General features: G+C 40.0%; 1 protein-coding gene and 1 non-coding gene across 2 annotated transcripts in view; both read left to right on the top strand.

The window, feature by feature from the left end:
* LOC145411021 (nose resistant to fluoxetine protein 6-like) overlaps window positions 1-23,321 on the top strand; it is an 85,365-nt gene that overhangs the window by 37,687 nt on the left and 24,357 nt on the right. Inside the window, exons 9-15 of the mRNA XM_080281083.1 lie at window positions 7,248-7,355; window positions 7,794-7,852; window positions 11,478-11,661; window positions 12,972-13,065; window positions 14,239-14,338; window positions 15,182-15,308; window positions 16,176-16,371. Coding sequence (XP_080137209.1) covers window positions 7,248-7,355; window positions 7,794-7,852; window positions 11,478-11,661; window positions 12,972-13,065; window positions 14,239-14,338; window positions 15,182-15,308; window positions 16,176-16,371 — 868 coding nt within the window. The remainder of the gene's footprint in view (window positions 1-7,247; window positions 7,356-7,793; window positions 7,853-11,477; window positions 11,662-12,971; window positions 13,066-14,238; window positions 14,339-15,181; window positions 15,309-16,175; window positions 16,372-23,321) is intronic.
* Window positions 23,091-23,209, top strand: LOC145411067 (5S ribosomal RNA). The gene has a single exon (XR_013899360.1). It is a non-coding gene; the product is annotated as a 5S ribosomal RNA (ribosomal RNA).

Genomic DNA, 23,321 nt, shown 5'->3' with positions numbered 1-23,321 from the left:
GAAATGATTATACAAAGATAAGAAGGGAGGCTCAGAGACAGTTTGAGGAGGACATGATAAATAAAAGTAGTGCTCACCCTAAGCTTTTTTACAGCTACATCCGAAGCAAAACCAAAGTTAAAGATAAAATACAGTTCATTAAGGGATGAGGGGATAATCTACACACAACAGAAAGATATTTGTGAATCACTAAATAAAAACTTCCAATCAGTTTTTAACAAAAGAAAGAAATTTTGAGAGAGATGATATGGAACATGCATGCCCACACGTATTACTAGATATACAAATATCTGAAAAATAAGTACATGAAGAGTTATGTAAAGCAGACAAAGGAAAAGCAAATGGTCCTGACGGAATTTCAGGTTGGGTGCTACATGAATGTGCAGAAGAGTTAAGCAGACCACTGTATTTACTATTCAAGGAATCCTTAGGTCAAGGTAAACTACCTGATAATTGGAAGAAAGCAAACACTGTTCCCCTATTCAAGAAAGGGAATAGACAAAATCCACTCAGCTACCTACCAATATCACTGACCAGTGTTATAAGATACTTGAAAAGCTGATAAGGAAAGTTTGGGTAAAACATCTAGAAGAACACAGCATGATAACAGAGAGGAAGTTAAGTTTTAGAAAGGAAAAATCATGTGTTACTAATCTATTAAGTTACTATGATAGAGTTACATAAACATTACAGAAAAGAGAAGGATGGACAGTATCTATTTAGATTTTAAGAAAGCATTTGACAGAGTACCGCACCAAAGACTTTTATGGAAACTGTCCTATCAAGGATGTATCCAAGGCAATCTGTACTGTTGGATGCAGGATTTTCTCAGGAAAAGAGAAATGAGAACAATATTAGGGGGAAATTACTGATCATGGAGAGAAGTGACTAGCGGAGTGCCACAGGGCTCAGTGCTGGCACCAATTATGTTTTTAGTATATATATATATATATATATATATATATATATATATGACTAGCGGAGTGCCACAGGGCTCAGTGCTGGCACCAATTATGTTTTTAGTATATATATATATATATATATATATATATATATATATATATATATATATATATATATATATATATGATATAGTAACACTGGAAGTGAACGTTATCTAAATTTTTGCTGATGATGCAGAAATACAATGGAAGATTACTGACACAGAATCTTGCTGAGAGTTACAAGAAGAATTAAATAAGCTTCATGAATGGAGCAATAAATGGCAAATGGAATTTAATGTGGACAAGTGTCATGTAATTAAGTTTGGTAACTGAGAAAAAAAAAAAAGATTTCGGTTAGAAGTTAGGATGTTCAACCCTACACACATCAGAAAGGGAGAAGGACCTAGGAGTGATTATCAGTAACAGACTATCTCCGGCTGACCACATCAGTAAGAAGGTACAGTACGTCACATGTATACACTGCTTGCAAATATGAGAATAGCATTCACAGACATAAATGAAAACATGCTGAGAAAGATAATAACATCATTCATCAGACCAACTCTGGAGTATGCATCAATAGTTTTGAATCCTCATCTCAAAAAACACATAGATAAGATTGAAAAAATACAAAGGGTCACTACAAGATGAGCACCAAGCTTAAGGGATCAGAGTTATGAAGAAAGACTAGAAAAATTGAGTCTACCGTCACTACAGGAAAGAAGGAAAAGAGAAGACATGATTATGCTTTACAAATGCCTCGCAGGGAATAAATGAATATATAACCTGTGGGGAAGCATCAGCAAGAGGACACTGAAAAAAACTACATAAAAAGTGAGGCAATAAAGACATAAGGAAATTCTGTTCCCCAAATAGGGCAACTGCTCAGTGGAATGCACTGCCAATTGAAATAGTGTGTACCAAAACTATTAATAAATTTAAGGATATGTATGATAAAAATGGTTTAATACACGCAACAGTACGAGCTTGACTCATTCCTGTCAAGATACATAAACAATTAGGTATGAACACACACACACACACACACACACACACACACACACACACACACACACACACACACACACACACACACACACACACACACATTTTCCCCCTCATTACCATGTCGTCCTATTTTTTAACCTCTTCCTAAATGATGGTGTCTTCATTGCTGTTATCGTCACTTTTTGTTTGTTTCCTTTTGGCGCAAACACTTTGATCTATCTATCTATATATTGCCAGACGCCTCAATCCCATTTGGGGTGGCCATAAACAACTCGCCTCCACGTCGTCCTGTCCCCCGCCATTTCACTGCCCTGCTCCCAGCTCACACCCCCCTCTCTCATATACCTCTCCACCCCATCCCTCCATCTCATCCTCGGCCTCCCCCTCCCTCTTCCCCCCTCCACCTCACTCACATACACTCTCTTCGTCAGTCTTTTACCCTCCATCCTCTCCACATGGCCAAACCACCTCAGTGTGTTCCTCATAACACTTCCTATCACATCCACATCCACACCACAACGCTCCTTTATATCCTCATTCGTCAGCCTGTCTTTCCATGTGACTCCACAGGTTCCTCTTAAATAACTTATTTCCACTGCTCTCACTCTTGACTTGTGTCCTTCCAACAATGTCCAAGCTTCACTTCCATACGTTAGAGTTGGTATCACAATACTGTCATGTAGTAACTTTTTCACTTCCATGCTCACTTCCCTGTTTCTTATCACTGCTTTCAAAGAACCAGCAACCTTTCTTCCCTGCTGTACCCTTTCAAGCACTTCACCCTCCAAACCTCCATCCTTACTCATCACACTACCCAAGTACTTAAACGTACTCACATTTTCCAATTCCTCACCATCCAACCTCTCTGTACATTCACTGACTTCACCTCTCTCAAAGACCATCACTTTACTCTTCCCTACATTCACCTTTGGATTCCGTTTCTTGCACACACTCCCAAACTCATCCACCAAGCCTTGCAGCTCCCCTTCATCTTCACTCAACAACGCAGTATCATCTGCAAACAACAGTACAGGGAGTTTCCAAACATTATCCTCTCTCACCAGGGCCACTCCAACATCCACTACCCTACCTTGTACCTCTTTTATTACCCCATCCATGAACAGATTGAACAACCATGGAGACATGACACATCCCTGTTTCAACCCAACCTCCAAAGAGAAAAATTCACTTAGTTCACCATCCACACGCACTGCAGCCCTAGCACCATCATACATACTCTTCTCAGCATTCAACAACTTTCCATCTACTCCATATATTCTTAATACTTTCCACAATCATTGTCTATCCACCCTGTCATATGCTTTCTCCAAATCCATGAAAGCCGCATACAACTTCTTTCCCTTCTCTAGAAACTTTTCCACTAAAGATCTAAAAATGAATATCTGATCTACACAACCTCTTCCCTTCCTAAAGCCTCCCTGTTCTTCTCCAACTAATTCCTCTGTTCTTTCTCTAACTCTGTCAATAAGTATCCTACCATACACTTTTCCTATTATACTAAGAAGACAAATGCCCCTATGATTACCACACACTTCTTTTTCCCCTTTTCCTTTGTACAAGGGAATAATTATACCTGACTTCCAATCCTCCGGGACTCTATCTTCCTCCCAGGCCAATCTGTACATCTTCCACATCCATTCTACTACTATGTCTCCCCCATGCTTCAGCATTTCACCACACACTCCATCAATTCCTGGGTCTTTCCCCGATTTAACTTTCTTCATTGCTTCCACAACTTCTGTCCTACTGATTTCTTCCTGTCTTCTCACCTCCCTCCTCCTCCCAGCCATTCCCCAGCCACTTATACTCGCATTACTTCCATCCTCTATGTTCAACAATTCCTTAAAGTGTTCTCTCCCTCTGCTCACTTTTTCTCCCTTCTCCACTAGTAATCTACCATTTTTATCTCTCACTCCCCTGCTAACCTCACTTCCACCCTGTCTTACTCTTTTCACCTCTTTCCAGAACATCTTCTTACAGTCCCTCCACTTTACACTCAAATTCCTTCCAAATTCCTCATCCACTCTCTTCTTACTCTCTCTTATTAATCTTTTCAGCTCACTCTTTCTTTCTACATATAACTCTCTCTTCCGCCTCTCAACTTCTTCCACGCCCCTATTTCTCATCCATTCATTGTATGCTTTCTTCTTTTGTGCCACAGCCTGTCTCACCTCTTCAGTCCACCACGCTGTTCCTTGCACCCCCCTCCGTCTTCTCTTCCTCCCACACACCACATCACATGCTGCACATATTTCTTCCGTAAATATCCTGCACACACCTTCCACGTCCCCCATCTGCTCCAATTCATATTTGCCCAATCGTTCCTCCACTTCTCTCTTATACTCTGCCTTTTTCTCATCGTCTTGTAACCTTTCCCTTCTCCTTGCAACTACTCCTTCCTCTCGTCTTTCTCTTCTTCCATTCCTCCATCTTTCTTGTATCCTAATTCTGGCCACCACCAAGTAGTGGTCAGAAAGTCCACTCCCCCAACCTCTATATGCTCTTGCGTACTTTGAGTTGTACGCATTTGACAACCTTCATTGGTCCCTTCACTAGTAATTGACCCTTATAAATTGAATAAAAACATCTGATAATAATGCTGCTGCTGCTGCTGATAATAATAATAATTAATGATAATAATAATAATAATTAAAATGATGATAATAACAATACCACTACTACTATTACTACTACTACTACCATTACTACTACGACTACTACTACTACTACTACTAATAATAATAATAATAATAATAATAACGGAACTAGTTACCTATTGACTTAATGTGTAGTCATTATGAGGGAGCTTCGCCATAACTACTTATGGTATTGATTGTCTTTGTAGTTACGCAAATGAAATTATGGCATCATAAACTGTGACCTTTAAAAGTAGTTCATGGTCATTCATATTTGGCACATGTACCTGGATTAACCTAAGGTAGCCTCTAGTGTTATATCAAGCTCTGAAGGCAAAGGTGTGGAAGAAATAAATGAAGCATGGGCACATTTTACATTTGTCTCAATAACTGGCTAACTGTATGCTTGGCTGTAACCATATTCTTTTCAGATAATGAGAGGGACCACAGCTATATTTTTGTAAAGCTACAGCGTTACAGCTTTTGTGGTTTTCTCTAAAACGTTACAAAGAAAACACTGAACAGATTTGAATTCGATACATTCCACTAGGCTAAATGACAAAATATCCGGCCAAAATTCTCAGCAGGCTTTTTTATCATAGGATTTTCAACCAAATAGGTATATCTCAATTAGTTTCTGAGATATTTCAGTTTCAAATACGCAATTTTTACACCAAAATGAGTATATGACCTTCAACAATAGGTGGTCAATGCGTTACCCTAGGGTACCTTCCTGTATATCATCAAGATATAAGAAAAAAATGCAAAAAAATAAAAATATGACCAAAACAATTAGCTTCGCCATATAGGCTATATGATGAAGCGTAATAATAATTATAATCATCATCATCATCGTCATCATCATCATCATCATTATTATTATTATTATTATTATTATTATTATTATTATAATCTATCTATCTATCTATATACCTAGGCTGCTTCCCCCAAGGAAAGGGAGGTAGCCGAGACAGGACGACACACTCCCCATTTACTCATCCATTCAAACACATTCATTCGCATCTTAGCCCCAAAGGGGAGAACGGACAGATCCTCACCGCACCACACCGCACAAGGGTCAACTGCGCAATGCAATCAGTGACATCCGCAGCAGGGCCCGACAGCAGAACTGGTTTACCCCTGCCACATCATAACAAACCCATCATACTGAAGGAGTAAGTCTTGTAATCGGCATACCATTGTAGTCAATTTGGGAAAGATATCTCGTAGTGAAGTGGTTAATGAAAGCTGCCCTGCACGAAAAGTCACCCTTAAAAAACAGAAAAAAAAAAAAATCTGCTACAATTAGCAAGAACGAAATATGAAAGAAAACATCTTATTGCAGAGGTTTAGCGTTCAGCACGGAGCCACCTTCCTTATTTCAGTCTTGCCAGAAGCATATCTTTATATTCACCGTAGGAAAGAATTTCAACTGCAAGGGTTATATATGACCTTTATTGTGGACTTGCAACGGTTGATGATGATGATGATGATGATAATAATAATGATGATGATAATAATGATGATGAACCCCTACACTACTCGACAGCCCTCCATCCATCCATCAATCATTCAGTCCTTCTTTGCCCCATCAGGAGCCGTAAGGACCCGGGACTAGGCTACTCAAGTTCCGACATTTAAGGCAAGGTGACCAACCTCACTCATCCCTGAGAGGTATTCTGTGACCAGTAAACTCCAGCCACCCCGCGGATATAAACTGTGACAGGCTTAGTCAGGTTGAAGCGCCTTAACCCATTAAACCATTAGGCATCATTTGGTCACATGGTTACCACCCAGTGCAGTGAATAAAGTCATATGGGAACAAGAAGAAAACAGAGTAGCTTGATGGTAGTGAAAGTCTTCCTCTCAGTCTTCCTGTAGTGGCTATCACCCTGTGAGCCATGGTAAACACTTATGTCACTGATATGGCTGATATAACACGTAGGTTAACAGAGTGTTATTTATGATCAGGAGTTCATAAGTAATGGAGTAAATGATAAGTACAGAAATCCTAGATACTGTAGATGCTGGGCCAAATGGAGATTAGCTGGTTTGGAGCACCATTTGGGGTTTTACTAGGGTGACGCACCTTGCGATGGAAAATCCTTCGGGTGTGACTGACTGATCAGGCCGCTTTTAAAGATACTCCCTCATATAAAGATCAGGGAAATGAGGACAAACGTACAGCTGGCTGACAATATAAAATTACCTCCGCCAATGAAGTTGTTTGTATATATCACAAAAAGATGTTATCGGATTTCACTTACATCTGGTGGATCGGTGGGGACTGGGTCAAAGAAAAGTTGATTAGATTTCGAGTTGGATCTGAATCCGAATGCAGAAATATAAAATCATAAATTTTACAGGCGTTAGTGCAGGTATCCGGTTTTCGAAATTGTATAACAGATGGAATTAACTGGTTATGCAAAACCGTAACAGTATTAGTCCGGTAAGAAGTAGAAATTTACAGCAGTAAATCATAAATTTTATTGTCACTGGCGGAAGCTTGCACTCTTGGAGTGCTTTCTAGTTCTAAGGGTAAAGGATAACGAGTTGAAACTAGAGATTTGTGTGCCTTAATATTCCTCGGAGTTGATGAGTGCAAACGTAAGCATTCTTGATCTCTGCCTTTTTCCAGGAGGGATTCCGTAACGAGTGGCTGAATCAGATCTTATTCAATGCCATGCCTTCAGTGGACACGTTCTTCTTCATGAGTGGCCTTCTGGTGGCGTACGGATTGACCAAGGTGAGAGAGAGAGAGAGAGAGAGAGAGAGAGAGAGAGAGAGAGAGAGAGAGAGAGAGAGAGAGCAAAAATAAGTATGGACACAGATCTACAGTATTATCGCTTCCGCATGACCAGTAAATTAAAAAAAAAAAAATAAATAAATATAAAGCCTGTCGGCCAATAATGTCTTTATTCATTCTTCCGCTAAAACTTCAGATTATCTTCAGTGGGATTCTTTTTTTTTTTTTTTTTTATTTTTTATGTTTGTACTTTCTGTTCCTGGTTGGTTCATTTAACTCTGAGAAGACCCGTCGTTGTGAAGTGGTTAAAAGCTATCTCCATACTGGTATATCCGTTTTTAAAATACAAAAATGTCTTCTGACAGAGTGTTCTTGCTTCGACAGACGGTTTTCATTAACTTACGGAATAGTGTTAATTCAAGAACTGTGTCGTTTCAGGAGTTTGAGAAGACCAAAAAATTCAACGCTGCCTTCTATTACATTCACAGGTTCCTCAGGTAAGTTATACAGTAGGCAATTAAGGGGGTTTGGTGGGCTGGAGAGAGTCTTTTTCTTGGCAATCCTTGTCTTACTTTAGTAGTTTGCTTATTCTTGCCTTATTTTAGTAGCTTAGTCACTCTTATTGGAGCTGCCTAATATGAGACAACTGACCTACTGCAGTTATCCTCTCTGCTTATATTTTTATGTCCCTGCGTTACGTATACTGTTTTGACTCCAAACAGGCCTAATATTGCCACCTCTCCATCTTGAGTGCTAAGATGTAATACTAGATTAATACTAGAATATGATGCTAGTCATGAAGAAGGGCTATGGAGAGACAGCAGAATCAGAGCATTGTCGTTTCTGCCAACGGGCTATGTGAAGTAAACTACAGAAAGACGAAAATCTTGACCAAGTGAAAGACCTATCGGCTGAGATCTTCGTCCTTCTGCAGCTTAGTTCACGTAGCTCACTGGCAGAAGACAATGGTATGGCTCTTCATCCTTTCCTTAGCACTCCTTCGTGACTTACACCAAATTCTAGCATTAATTTTTTCATATAACTCAATATTCACTATAGGGAGATGGAACTTTTAAGCCTAGTTAAAGTGAACAGATTATTGATTAGGAAGCTACACAGGTGATTAGTATCATCTTCCTGTTCTGTACAGCATATTTTTAGTTGATGAATTACTCTATCTGGCAGGTAATATAAAACACATCTGTAAAGAAAAATATCCCCAGATATCTGCAGATGGTTAAGCCTGCGAGGTAAAGCCAGGTTTCAGGGGGCTTCAATGGTGAATGAGTGTCTTGACTTAATACAGTGGACATGGTGTTAGCAATTCGGATAATACAAACTAATACTTATTTCAACATTTTCTCCCTTTTGTCAGTAATAATATTTTGCTGAATTAGAGTGGTTTCTTCTATGGTAATTTTGATGAAAATGCATATTAGCAAATTTAACTGCCTGTAAGAAAATCACCATATTTCTGAATGCTCCGTTCTCCATTAAAGGTTAAGTTTAGGTTAGTATGAAGTTCAGTTTAGGTTCAGGTTAGGTTAGTTTACACATAGGTTTAGGTTAGTTCAGTTTAGGTTCAGATTAGGTTAGTTTAGACATAGGTTTAGGTTAGGTTTAAGTTAAATTCAAACAGTGGGTGAGATACCTTCTAAACTTCTCTCTATATAGGCTTATCGCCCTGCATAACTTAGGAGTGTCAACTATAAGTCATTCACTTTTAAAGCGGAAATTTTCGTCCTTATGAAGCCAGCTTCCTGTTGGGCGGTGTCAGAATGAGACAGTTGTACGTCCTTACATCCTTTCCATAGCACCTCATCGCGACTACCGTAGATATATAGTACAGATGCCGTGCTTCGCGCTTTGCCGCATAGGGCCGATGTACTGTACGTCAGTAGCGCCGCCATACTGGCAAGGTCGTCGGATTGAAAATAAACAATGGCAATCTATGGGCACAAGGTACAGATGCTGAAGTTTTCTGGCCATAACTTTCTTGATATTACACGGATTTCCTTATTTGACGGCTTATTTTAAATCTCATAAGATATTCTAAAGTAATATTAAATGCACCTTTTCTTATTTGGTCCGTGTTTGCCACAAACACATCCCAAAGCAATCCATATTAACAACAACATGCAACATGTTCTTCCGAGCCAACTGCAGTGATTTTATTGCTGAAATCTGATTGGCTGCCATATACTATAATATGACTCATGACAAACCTAACACATGCCATTAAGTTAATTTCTTTTTATCATCGTTTTAAATATATGAATTAACATGATAACTGAAATGGAGTTTGATAAAAAAAATATAAGAACGACTGTGAGCTTTTGTAAATTATATGCCACCCTACTAAAAATATTGGTTATGACTTTTATTGATGTAAAATATCAAGTGTATATGTATAATGAAATAAATACTTAATATAGGCTTAGATTTATATCAATTTTTTTTCTTACCACAGATTTATGGCACTGTGATAGACATATGCATAAAAATACACTGTACTGATCTTACACATTTACTATATATAAAAAGAAGCATTAGGCTGCAACATAATATTTATATTAAATTATACGAATTGCGTCTTGCTGGAATGAAGTTGCTTGTGAGCCACTATTGCCATAAGACAAGGAAGTGGACTCCAACTTTATCATTGTGTCATGCATAGACATATCTACTGTATGGTGTCATGTGTCTACACACACACACACACACACACACACACATATATATATATATATATATATATATATATATATATATATATATATATATATATATATATATATATATATATTGGGAATACTGAACCTCTGAGATTGCTAGCGTCATAGTTGTTTAGGTTGCGTTAGGGTAGTCATTTCACCAGAATATACACTACTGTGACCCTACATTGCTCTTCTGGAGTAGATACATTTCTAACATATTCACACTTTAATTTTGCTTGCATAATGTGCACACAGTGCCATCCCAACAAAAAATGAAGAAAAAACGAAAGTGAGGTGGCAAGGGCTTTCTTGACCTTTACCTAGCAATTATGCATGCCTGTATATACGTGGCTCTGTACATGAAAATCTGGTTACTGTACGCTGATTATAGTGAAACAGAATTTAATGCATTGTTGTACTGTCAAACGATATAAGGTCAGCTGTCATTCACATTGACTAGTTTGTTTTTATTACAACTAAACTCAGTGTGGAAGTACTGCACATCTACATGCATCAGCCTGGGCAGTGCATTGCTATATGACGTTTGTATTGATTTTATAGTACAAACTGTATTTGCTTACCCATGAAAAGTTATTCCCTGTTGTTTGGTGCCAATTGTTCGCTTATTAGTGTAATACTGTGGCAATGCAGAGAAGTTAAAAGCAGTACAATTGTAGAGCAGACCACAGTAGACGACGCGCACTCGACATTTCCAACATGGCGGCCAAGCTGAAGCATTTTTTGCCTCCCCGTGCGTCATCTATGTTATGTATCTGTTGTGACTGCTGCCACATTCTGCTGTAAATCTCCTGTCATCATTTTGTATTCAAGATGGAGAGATGACAATTTATGAACACTTAAAGTGAACTAGTACAACAGAAAAATAATTCAGTGTCGACATCGGCAGTGGTATCTCAAACGGAGGCCGCCATATTACTGCTGCAGCTTAAGTTTATTTTCTTTTGCTTAATTATTCTTTTTTCATTGCGTATTTGCGGGAAAATAACGACAGGAGAACTCCCCTTCATTATTTAACGAAACATAACTATTTAATAAAACAAAGTGAAGAGGAAGGTTGTATATGAAATGTGGCAGAGGCTTAATAATGGATGATTCTCCGTCTATCGCTCATTCTCTTTCCTTGCCCTTCTGGACCCTATCTCGCCCCATTTTTAGATGAGAACAAAAAGGTGTTGATGATGATGATGATGAAGGTGAAGTACATATTGTGCGGAAGATGTTTGCTTAGGAAGTGGGGCAGAAATTTTTTTAAATATGTAATCTTTCATGCTCCCCGTGCCGTCTTCTCTCATCTTAATATTTTCCATTGTAGTGAACGGGTAAAAGCCGTAACACATGTACCTATAATGTGTATATACTAAACTCTCTCTCTCTCTCCACACAGACTCAGCCCTCCCATCCTCCTGCTGAGTGGGATTCTGGCTGTCCTGCCCCCCATGCTACTTCGCGGTCCCCTCGCCCCATTTTCTGACAGCCTTCACTCCCTCACCGATAACTGCAGGAAATTCTGGTGGAGGGACTGTCTCTTTATCTCTAACTACTTCTTCTATGATGGGGATGTGGAGTCGGTGAGTAGGAATAGATATAAAGAGATAGAACGAAAGAATGATTTATAGATAGATTAGAAATACAGTACTATAGGAGGGAGACAATGATAGTAAGATAAATTAGAAGGGCAAGAAAGACTTAACTATTTTATTCTGTGATGAGAGCTGGTGAACAGAAAACAATATAGAAAGCAAAATGACAGGAAGATAAATGAGAGCAAGGGTTTATATATTTAAAAACAAATATTGATGCAAGGACTTCAGCCATTTCTTCTGCGATGAGGATGTTTAATCGGTGGAAAGGAACAGAAATAGAAAAGATGACAGGAAGTATGAAATTAGGGTAAATTTAAGAAAATACCTGTGGAGGAGCTTTCTTTTTTAATTTCCATAACTTTTTCTACAACGTGGATGTGGACTGGGTGAATAAATATAAATATAGGAAAAAAATATATAAATATAGGAAGGAAAAAAAAAAAAAGAAACAGAATGACACAGACGGACAACTTCAGCCTGTTTGCTTCCAAAACTGAAACAGGGACCCAGTCACCCAGACTGAAGAGTGACGGTTGTTGTCTTAGCTTCGGAGAAATAAACGGGTGTTTCCTTAACATTTTCCAGATATACAGGGTGGCCCAAATATAACGCTCCAGTTCTACTCTGCTGGGCGATATCTGGTGCGTTGTGAGGACGGCTTCGTCAGTGTTATCACTATCTATCCCGGCATCATTTAATAAAGTCCTATTTCCACCGCCACAACCACGACTGCACTAACAGACTGAGCGATCCAAGTTGCGCATAAGATACTGGCACGTGAGTTTTTAGTGGGGCGATATTTACATGTCACCCTGTTGAAAGAGATAACGATGCAGAAAATTGTTGATTTTGGAAAGATACGTATGAGGGCGTGCACTCGTAAGATAAGGTACATAATTATAGAGTGAAGTTTCTTGGTTGTCTCTGTTCACTCAGCTGTACAATTGGGGACGTGAATGCATTATTATGTACTGCAGGTCATGATCTAGGGGATGTCTGGGACTTGGCTAAAATTGCTTTAAGAACTCTGGTACAGTGGATCGGCATAATACAGCCCTTCTTGTAGATGAGATGGTGCAGCCGATGAGACACAGAATGTTACTGATGAGGTTGTGTAGCCGGGCATTACATTATGTAGTACATTTCAAATGATCATTCTGTCCTTCATTTCGATCTGTCTATCTGTCTATTTATCTATCTCAATCAATCAGTCAATCAATTCTCTCTCTCTCTCTCTCTCTCTCTCTCTCTCTCTTCCTCCAAATCATAAATTTTTCTTTCGTCATCCTCCTTAGTGCCTTCCTGTATGCTGGTACACCTCTGTGGACTTCCAACTCTTCCTCGTCACACCGCTCATCATCTTGCCAGTGCTCTACAGGCCTAAGTGGGGTGGGTGGCGGCCTGTTGTGGTACACACACACACATCAGCTTCTCTCTGTCTCTGTGTCTCTGTCTCTGTCTCTGTCTGTCTGTCTGTCTGTCTCTCTCTCTCTCTCTCTCTCTCTCTCTCTCTCTCTCTCTCTCACTTCTCCCAAAATACTAATATCTTTAAGAACACTAATATGCCTGATGCGAAACAACTTTTCGAGTTTCATATGAAATTAAAGTTTTATTGTTTTTTTTATTATTTTCCTTAATTCCCTGGCACCTTAACCCACTAGACCACCAGGCGTCGTGTTCTTTAGTAATCTTTGTCTTGTGTTTGGTATTTTGGGTGTAACCGCTGACCGTCTACAAGAACGAAAAGTCAGTCTAGTTTTTATTAATCCTTTGACCAGCAAGCTTTCTTGTAGCTGGATAAGATCGTACAGTAATAGTCTGAGTGAAGCAAATGCATTCACAGCAGCGAAAAAGTTGGTCGTTTGCTATTATTATTATTATAATACTATCCACTCCCTCCATGTAGTGCTGTTCTCGGGTGCCTGCCCTCTCCTCTCTTCCTTCTTCCCTTCCTTCCTCTTGTCCTTCTTTCCTTCATTCTTTCCTCTTCCTTCTGTCTACGGGTGACTCTATATTGAATGACAAGCCAAATGATTCCCTGTTCACCAGGAAACTATTTACTACGCAGGGTGGTAACCATATTACGAAAATGTGGGCGCTTGGTGGTTTAGTGGGTAATTAGGGCGCTCCAATTGCATTGAGCCGGTGCAGGTTTATATCCAAGGAGTGGTTGGGATTTATTGCTCACGTAATGCCGCTCAGGGATGAGTGAGGTTGGTCACTCTCATCTTAAATGTCAGGACCGACTTGCTTAGCCACGGGCTCCTACTCTCGTTATGGGGCAACACTGGATTAGATGATGAATGAATGAATGAATTATTATTATTATTATTATTATTGAAATAGCAGTAGCAGCAGTAGAAGCAGTAGTAGTAGCAGCAGTAGTAGCAGTAGTAGCAACAGTAATAGTAGTAGTAGTAGTAGTACTGTAGTAGTAGTAGTAGTAGCTGCTGTTGCAACTACTACTACTACTACTACTACTATTATTATTATTATTATTATTATTATTATTATTATTATTATTATTATCATCATCATCATCATCATCATCATCACCATCAGGGACGGTGTGGCTGGCTGTGTGTACAGTAGCATCGTGTGTCATCCCCGGCGTCGTCACAGGCGTCAACCACCTGCCACCAACGCAGGTCCAGGACGTGGCGTGAGTAGAACAAGCAGTGAGAGACCGAGAACGAGGATGAGCGAGTCAGGAGTGGGAGACCAAGGACGATTTAGTGGCAGGTGGCAGTAGAGTGGGGAGAGGAAGAGGAATGGAAGAGGTGGGGAGGAATGGTTGGAGGCTGGGAGGAGAATGGGGAAAGAGAGGGAGATAGTGACGATGGAGTGGATGCTGATGGAACTGTGTGTGTGTGTGTGTGTGTGTGTGTGTGTGTGTGTGAAGACATCAAAAACGATAGAGATTAATTTGATGTGTGTGTGTGTGTGTGTGTGTGTGTGTGTGTGTGTGTGTGTGAAGACATCAAAAACGATAGAGATTAATTTGATGTGTGTGTGTGTGTGTGTGTGTGTGTGTGTGTGTGTGTGAAGACATCAAAAACGATAGAGATTAATTTGATGTGTGTGTGTGTGTGTGTGTGTGTGTGTGTGTGTGTGTGTGTGTGTTTTGTTTCTTGTTATGTAGCAAGAGTGGTCAGCCATGTATGAATAATATCGGTGATTCTACATTCTTTGATTCTGAGTACTAATTTGTCATGAGGTACTTTGAGAGAGAGAGAGAGAGAGAGAGAGAGAGAGAGAGAGAGAGAGAGAGACTAAATTTGCTATCGGCCATCCTTTTCTGTGGCCTCTCTCTCTCTCTCTCTCTCTCTCTCTCTCTTTCTCTCTCTCAGTGTATGTATGCATGTATGTATGTATCTTTTTTTAATACCGATCTTTTTAAATATGTATCTATCTACCTACCCAGCAATCCATCCACCTGTCAGCCTATCTGCCTATCCATCTCTCTCTCTCTCTCTCTCCCTGTCTATCCACCTGTCCCCTGCAGCCGGGACGATTATTACCTCCTCAACCAAGTGCTATACACCAAACCGTGGTGCCGCGCCTCGCCCTACCTCGCTGGCATGTGGCTCGCCCTCGTCCTTCACCACTACAGGAAGCCCAAGATGACAAAGGTGAGGACAGGGCAAGCGAGGTTAGTTTGGGTTAGGTTAGGTTTGTTTAGGTTAGGCTGGGTTAGGTTAAATTATATGTGGTTAGGTTGGGCTATGTTAGGTTAGGTTAGGTTGGGTTTGGTTATGGTCAGGAAGGTTGGGTTGGGTTGGGTTAGACTAGGTTAGGCCAAATTACGTGTGGTTAGGTTGGCTTATGTTGTGTTGGTTTGGGTTAACTTAGGTTAGGTTAGGTTGAATTGGGTTGGGTTAGGTTAGGTGAGGTTAGGTTAGTTAGACAAGAGGCGGGGGTTACAAAAGGTTAGGTACTCTAGTTATACCTTATTGGTTAGGTTATATATTGCAGTCATTATCTTCTCCATCACCTTCAATATCATCACCACGACCATCACCATCACTTATCATCATCACCTTAAGCATCCTCTCAGTCTTTCTCCCTGTACCTCTTCCTTCCACTCCATCGCTCCATTTCTCTCTCCTTTACCACCTCATCCCCTCACGCCATCTCTCCCTCTCTTCTCTGTCTCCCACCACCTCATCCCCTCACGCCATCGTCCTTGTTCTCTACCGCCTCATACTCTCACACAATTTCTCTATTTCTCTTCCACCTCATCTTCCTACTCTGTCTCTCTGTCTCCTGTCTATCTCCTTCCACCCTATCATCTGGCACTGTATTTCCATTTCCCTATCTACCACCTCATCCTCTCACTCCATCTCTTCTCTGTCTTCCACTATCTCTTCCCCTCACTCTATATCTATATCTCCTGTCTGTCTCAAAACATCCTTATCTTCTCACACCATCCCTCCATTCCTGTACCACCTCATCCTCTCATTCCATCTCTCACCCTGGTCTCTCCACCCCATCCTCAGGCCATGGTGGTGTGTGGGTGGGTGTGTGCGGCGGTGATGGGTGTAGCGGTGGTGTTTGGAATGAAGGAGTACAACACCCTGTCCGGCCAACACCCCTACGACGCCGCCATCAGTGTCTCCTACGGGGCCCTGCACCGCCTGGCGTGGGGAGCTGCCCTGGCGTGGGTGGTGCTGGCCTGCCACGCTGGGTATGGAGGTGAGTACACACACACACACACACACACACACACACACACACACACACACACAGTCTATCTACATATCTACCTGCACAATCTCTGTCTGTCTGTCTGTCTGTTTGTTTGTCTGCCTGTCTGTTTGTTGTAAATTAATGTACGTAGTTTGCGTATTAAGTTTATTAAATGGTAAACTCATGCTCTTGTTGAAGATTTTGATGTAAGTGGCAATACCGAATCGTGACTAAATACTAAACAATGAGGTTTTAAGATAATATAATTTGCCTCGTTATAGTATCTTCAGTAGTGACAGAAATGGAGGACTACGGGGTGATGTACTGCCATGTACTAAAACGAATACTCTTCCAGTACTAAATTCAAATCCATCCGTCGATAATATGTTGCATCCATTCTTGCTGGAAAGTTCACTACATCATTTCGTAGAGCAAACAACACATGGAGGAAATATCTTGGTTCTCAATGGGCTACATCAGAAAACTTAGTTGACGATGTTGACGTATGTGAATTCAACACCAGTGACCGTCAAATAGTCACATTTACTCCTAATTTCAGGGACCACAGTATAATTTCTGTTTATGAGAAAGTTTGAGACTACAAAAGAGCTTTCAAAAACTGAAGACAATTAGAGTCAGTAATGGCTGAAACCCGATTATATAGACAACGAATGTACAACCGCGAACCAAAGTTTCGGTACCCCCCTCGATGGAAGGAAGTGGAAGTCAGGGTTAGAGAGAGAGCAGGTGAACGGACAACCGTCAGTGGTACTTTGGAACTGAGCTACGAGGCGAATAGTGAGAAACTAAATGACACTGGATTCGAAACATTTCCATGCTATTCACCTGCAAAACATTATGCGTTCGTAACATACATACTGTAACATATAACATAGACTACTGTGTTATCATGGTGTCCTGTGATACTGACCCATCTGTTTCGGATCCTCATCACACAAACAAAGCACCGAGCCAGTTGTATATAAGTTGCAACTTGTCATTATAACTGCAGTCATAATTTTTGTGAATGTTATCCCTGGATTGTCTGTAGCTATAATATAGAATGATTGTGAATTTAATGTTGATTTTCACAGTAGTTGTGCGGATGGTTATATATGTGGCAATTATTTTATGTGGACGACTAAACCACATTGTGATGGACAGCGGAGAGCATTCGCCAATAATTTACTATAACCAGATGAAATTAGATGCAAACAACACAATATATTATGAGACAACGAAGACACAGCTGTGGTATCCTGCTCCGCCTTGTTATCAAGGCCTTAACTGGGGCTTCACCTCATACGTGCATTATTTTCCTTCAGTCTCTGCCTCTTTTATTACTCTTACTTCCCGGTATCCTCTTACTGCGAGTCGTCATATTCCTTGGAGGGTTTCTTGTCGTCCGGTCCTATAACCCGTACTGTATTACATTATTCCTCGCATCATCACTCCCAGACAAACAACGTTAGCACAAGACTGCTGAATCTGTTAATACCATTGTTGCCACTGCCACTACTATTCCCCCTTTCCCCATTGTGTCTACTGCAATTCCCCTCACAGTACTACTACTGCTACTCCTATTACTACTCCACTATAAATCTGTATAATAATACATATGATTGTCCTTATGTCTGTGTATCTGTTAATCATATTGTCCCTGTCCCACCGTCGACAACTCGTCACTGACCCGGCACCGCTACCCCAGTTGCACCCCACCCCCCTCTCTCCCACCCACCATGAGCTCTATTCCTCCCCCACTCCGAACCATTTTACCCCTCACCTCCTTCTTGGGCCACCAGGCCTGTTGTTTACCTTTTACCGGTGAATATACGTGGCATGCATTAATAAGAATAATTATATAATTGACAGCAACAACATACATCTGCAGTATTCCGAACATTACATAATTATAAAAGTCGCAGACCCAAACGTGCCTATATTACGGAGCTCTGATATATTAACCACAGAACCGACCACAGACCGTTCCTATCATTGCCACTGGACCTTACCTGTAGCACTTCACCATAGTAATACAACCCACTGAAGTCCTTTGTGGGATCACTGCACATGTTTGGGAAAAATAACAGCGCACAACATGCCTACAACCCATTAAAATACACCTGTGACGTTTCACTGACATCCAGTAAATTGCCTAGAAGTTAGCGGACAAACAAACACACGGCTGGACATAGACTGAGGCCGAATGTCTCGCATCGGTATATGACAACCTGACAAAACTATTACGATCCTGCTTTGTAGGTGTCATCATAGTTATAATAATAATAATAATAATAATAATCGTAGTAGTAGTGGTAGCAGTAGTAGTAATAGTAGTAGTAGTAGTAGTAGTAGTAGTAGTAATCACATGTTAATATCCATGATACAGAGGAGGACAAACACCATAATCTCCATGATAAAACAAGTGAAAACAGCTGTGACATATAAAACCAAACAGTGCCATAATATGCTGTAATGGTAGGGTTATAGTAATACTAAATTAATGTTTGACCGCAACCCAACCTTCTGTCATGGCAAACAGATTCTGCATTGCGTCGACACATGCTATTCCAGTGTGTGTCCTTCTCAGTATCGTGCCTAATAACATGTGATTAATTATTATTATTATTATTATTATTATTATTATTATTATTACTGTGATGACACCTGCAATGCAGGATCACAAGAGTTTTGTCAGGTCGTTACATACCGGTACCGATGCGAGACATTCTGCTTCTGTCTGTCTGTGTCAAGTCGTTTGTTTGTTTGTCCACTAACTTCTCCTAGGCTATTTGATGGATGTCAGTGAAACATCATATGCTTATTTTAGTGGTTTGTAGGCATGTTGTGCATTGTTATTTTTCCCGAACACGTGTAGCGATCTCACAGAGGACTACAGTGGGTTGTATTACCATGGTGAAGCGCTATAGGGAAGATGCAGTGGTAATGATAAGAACGGTCTGTGATTAATATATCAGTGCTCCGTAATATAAGCACGTTTGGGTCTGCAGTTATTAAGTGTAATGTTAGGAACACTACAGTACACATCTACGATGTTGTCGTTATTATTATATTATTATCGCCTACCTTTAGAAGGCGGAGCGATCATGTTTTTAACTGCATCTGTGTGTGTGTGTGTGTGTGTGTGTGTGTGTGTGTGTGTGTGTGTGTGTGTGTGTGTGTTCCTATTATATCTCATGAACGGCTTGAGCTATCAACATGAAGCCTTCAGCGTATCAAGATATGGCCAAAATCTTAGAGGAGTTCGAAAATGGCAACTCGGGGTCAGAGTCAAGGTCACCAAACTAACAGCTAAAGGTCAACTAGTTTTTATTGCCTGCCTTTAGCACCATTAAATCTCATGAATGGCTTGAGCTATCAACATAAAACCTTCATGGTATCAAAATATGGCCTAAAGTTTGGACTTGGCAAACAGAATATTTTAGAGGGCGATTACCGCTTAGCTTTCAAGTGCCTTCTTTTTTGTTATTAATGCATGCCACGTATATTCACCGGTAAAGGGTGAACAACAGGCCTTCTGGCCCAAGGATGAGGTGAAGCGTAATGTGGTGTCGGAGTGCGGGAGGAGTAGAGTCCATGGTGGGTGGGAAATGGAGTAGCGGTGCCGGGTCAGCGACGAGTTGTCGACGGTGGGACAGGGACAATAATTATGATTAACAGATACACAGACATAAGGACAATCATATTTATTATTATACAGATTTATAGTGGAGTAGTAATAGGAGAAGCAGTAGTAGTACTGTGAGGGAAATTAGACACAATAGGAAAAGGGGGATTACAGTTGTAGTGGCAGTGGCAATAATGGTATTAACAGATTCAGCAGTCTTATGCTAACGTTGTTTGTCTGGGAGTGATGATGCGAGGAATAATGTAATACAGTACGGGTTATAGGACCGGACGACAAGAAACCCTCCAAGGAATATGACGACTCGCAGTAAGAGGATACCGGGAAGTAAGAGTAATAAAAGAGGCAGAGACTGAAGGAAAATAATGCACGTATGAGGTGAAGCCCCAGTTAAGGCCTTGATAACAAGGCGGAGCAGGATACCACAGCTGTGTCTTCGTTGTCTCATAATATATTGTGTTGTTTGCATCTAATTTCATCTGGTTATAGTAAATTATTGGCGAACGCTCTCCGCTGTCCATCACAATGTGGTTTAGTCGTCCACATAAAATAATTGCCACATATATAACCATCCGCACAACTACTGTGAAAATCAACATTAAATTCACAATCATTCTTTATTATAGCTACAGACAATCCAGGGATAACATTCACAAAAATTATGACTGCAGTTATAATGACAAGTTGCAACTTATATACAACTGGCTCGGTGCTCTGTTTGTGTGATGAGGATCCGAAACAGATGGGTCAGTATCACAGGACACCATGATAACACAGTAGTCTATGTTATATGTTACAGTATGTATGTTACGAACGCATAATGTTTTGCAGGTGAATAGCATGGAAATGTTTCGAATTCAGTGTCATTAAGTTTCTCACTATTCGCCTCGTAGCTCAGTTCCAAAGTACCACTGACGGTTGTCCGTTCACCTGCTCTCTCTCTAACCCTGACTTCCACTTCCTTCCATCGAGGGGGGTACCGAAACTTTGGTTCGCGGGTGTACATGGCACATGAAAAATGTTTTCAGAAAGTCTAAATAAACCTGTCAACGTATGTATGTGCCAATGCGCAATAGCCGGCCTGGTAAAAACTCTAAACCAGAATGCTGGAATAGCGACATTAAGAACTGACTTCCGACAAAAAAAAAAAAAAAAAAAAAAAAAAAAAAAAAAAAAAAATTGCAGCCCCAAAGAATGAAGGGGATAAGAATATATATCACAACCTTCGTCGCAATGCTAAAAAGTTAAAAAGGAAATAAGAAAATTCTTGAAGTACATATGCCTAACATCAGTAAATAAAACCTAAAAGTGTTGCATAGCTACATCAGAAATAAGAAGATATTAACATCAACAATTAACCTGCTAATTCTTGCAAATGGAGAACATACAAATGACGAAACAGAAATGACTAAAATTCTTAATGTTTTTTTTTTTTTTTTTTTTTTGCATCGGAATTTACGGTAAAAAAAAGAAAAAAAAAGAAAATGCTGATCTCTTCGTCTTCTGTTATACACGTAGATGAAGTTAGCTTAATTTAGTGACATCACGGTCCCTGACAACGATGTAATACTTGCGGTGAATGAGCTTACGGCCAACAAAACATGGGGGCCAGACAAAATATCTCCGAGAGTTTGAAAGGAACTGTAAAGCGAAATGTCGAAACCTTTAGCCCAAATATTCAGCTTATCATTCAGGAGTGGCACTGTGTGACTAGGAACTAACAAATGTAACCCCAGAGTTTAAAACGAGCAATAAATCCCAACCCGGAAATTACCATCCAATTAGTTTAATACCAGCTGTATGCAAATTGTTGGAAAGAATAAAGAAAATAATTAGTTAAACATTTAGAACAAAATAATCTCATGAAAGTCTCACAGCATGGATTTAGGAACACCTCCCCATCTTACAAATCTGCTCAACTTTTTGAGTGAAATATTGATATGTACGATAACACTGAATCAGTATGTAATCTATCTGAATTTCCAAAAAGCATTCATTAAAGCTCCCCACAAGAGGCTTCTTGACAAAGTTTATGGCATCAGTGGCAGTGTTCTAAGGTGGATTAAAAGCTGACTTACAGACCGTAAAAACAGGGAGTTTTTAGTAACGGGAAGGAATCAGGCGGACAAATGATACAAACGAAGTATCTCAAGTTTCAGTTTTGGGACCTGTGCTGCTTCTAATTTATACTGATGACACTGATAATGATCTGTGTTGCAAAATATCCAGTGCCATTGATGATAAGAAAATTGGAAACAGAGCAGTTACCCCTGAACAAAAGCTGTTAATTTAGAAGGCTCTTGATAAACTGTTCTCTTAGGCTCAAAAATGGCAATTGGAGAAACGCAAAGTCCTCTTTATTGATAGTAAAAGTGAAAACTTTAGCTACTCTGCTCGTATCAATAATATCTCAGCTTGCATGTGTACACTAAGAAAAAGATTTAGGAATAATAATAATAACAAATTATTTAAAACCAAGTTTTAGTGCATCGTAGCGATAAAGAAAGCTAACAAACTAGATAGATTTACATGCAGTGTTTGAGTTCAGATTGAAGAATATCCTTACCTTAATGCATGTGTATCTGAAGTATCATGTTCACTTTTGGTCACCATTTTACAAGAGAGATGTAGCGAAACTTGAGAGAGTGCAGCGAAGTGTAGGCTAACCAAAATGATACCTAGACTGAGAAATAAACCATACAAGGAACGTTTAAACGACTTGAAGTCGTTTGTCTTATCAAAGCGCAGGCTGCGAGAGGATGTTTAAAAAAAAAAAAAAAAAAAAAAAAAATGACAATATGGTAGTCAATAAGTACTTCACAGTAAACCGTACTGATTATTCCAGAGGTGACTGTTATAGAGTCATTCACAAACGTTTCAAGCCTAAACGCAAACGTTGTCTTTTTTTTTTTTTTTTTTTTTTTTTTTAACCGGGTTGTAAACATATGGAACAAGTCAATCAGGAATGTGGCAGGCAGCAGTACAGTAATAACATTTAAAGGTTTCTTAGATAAGTATTTAGCTTTGAATCCCCAGTTTAACACAGTCATGGCTGAATAATAGAATAATACGTACAACTGAAAACGGCCATGCCACGTTGAGTACACCGCTTCCCGTCCGATCAGCGAAGTTAAGCAACGTTGGGTCTGGTTAGTATTTGGATGGGTGACCGCCTGGGAACACCAGATGCTGTTGGCATAACGTTCTCCCTACGTGTCAAGTGGGGTTGGTGGAGGATTAGTGTCCCTCCCTGTAAAACAATTAACTCTGAGCCCTTGGCCACCCCGTTTGGGATATGTGGCGTCTGGCA

The sequence above is a fragment of the Coenobita brevimanus genome, chromosome 87 (genome assembly GCF_032717465.1).
Source record: "Coenobita brevimanus isolate Jiangsu-jjx chromosome 87, ASM3271746v2, whole genome shotgun sequence".
Taxonomy (NCBI): Eukaryota; Metazoa; Arthropoda; class Malacostraca; order Decapoda; family Coenobitidae; genus Coenobita; species Coenobita brevimanus.
Note: the sequence above shows the minus strand (reverse complement) of the source record. Positions and strands in the feature narration are given on the sequence as shown.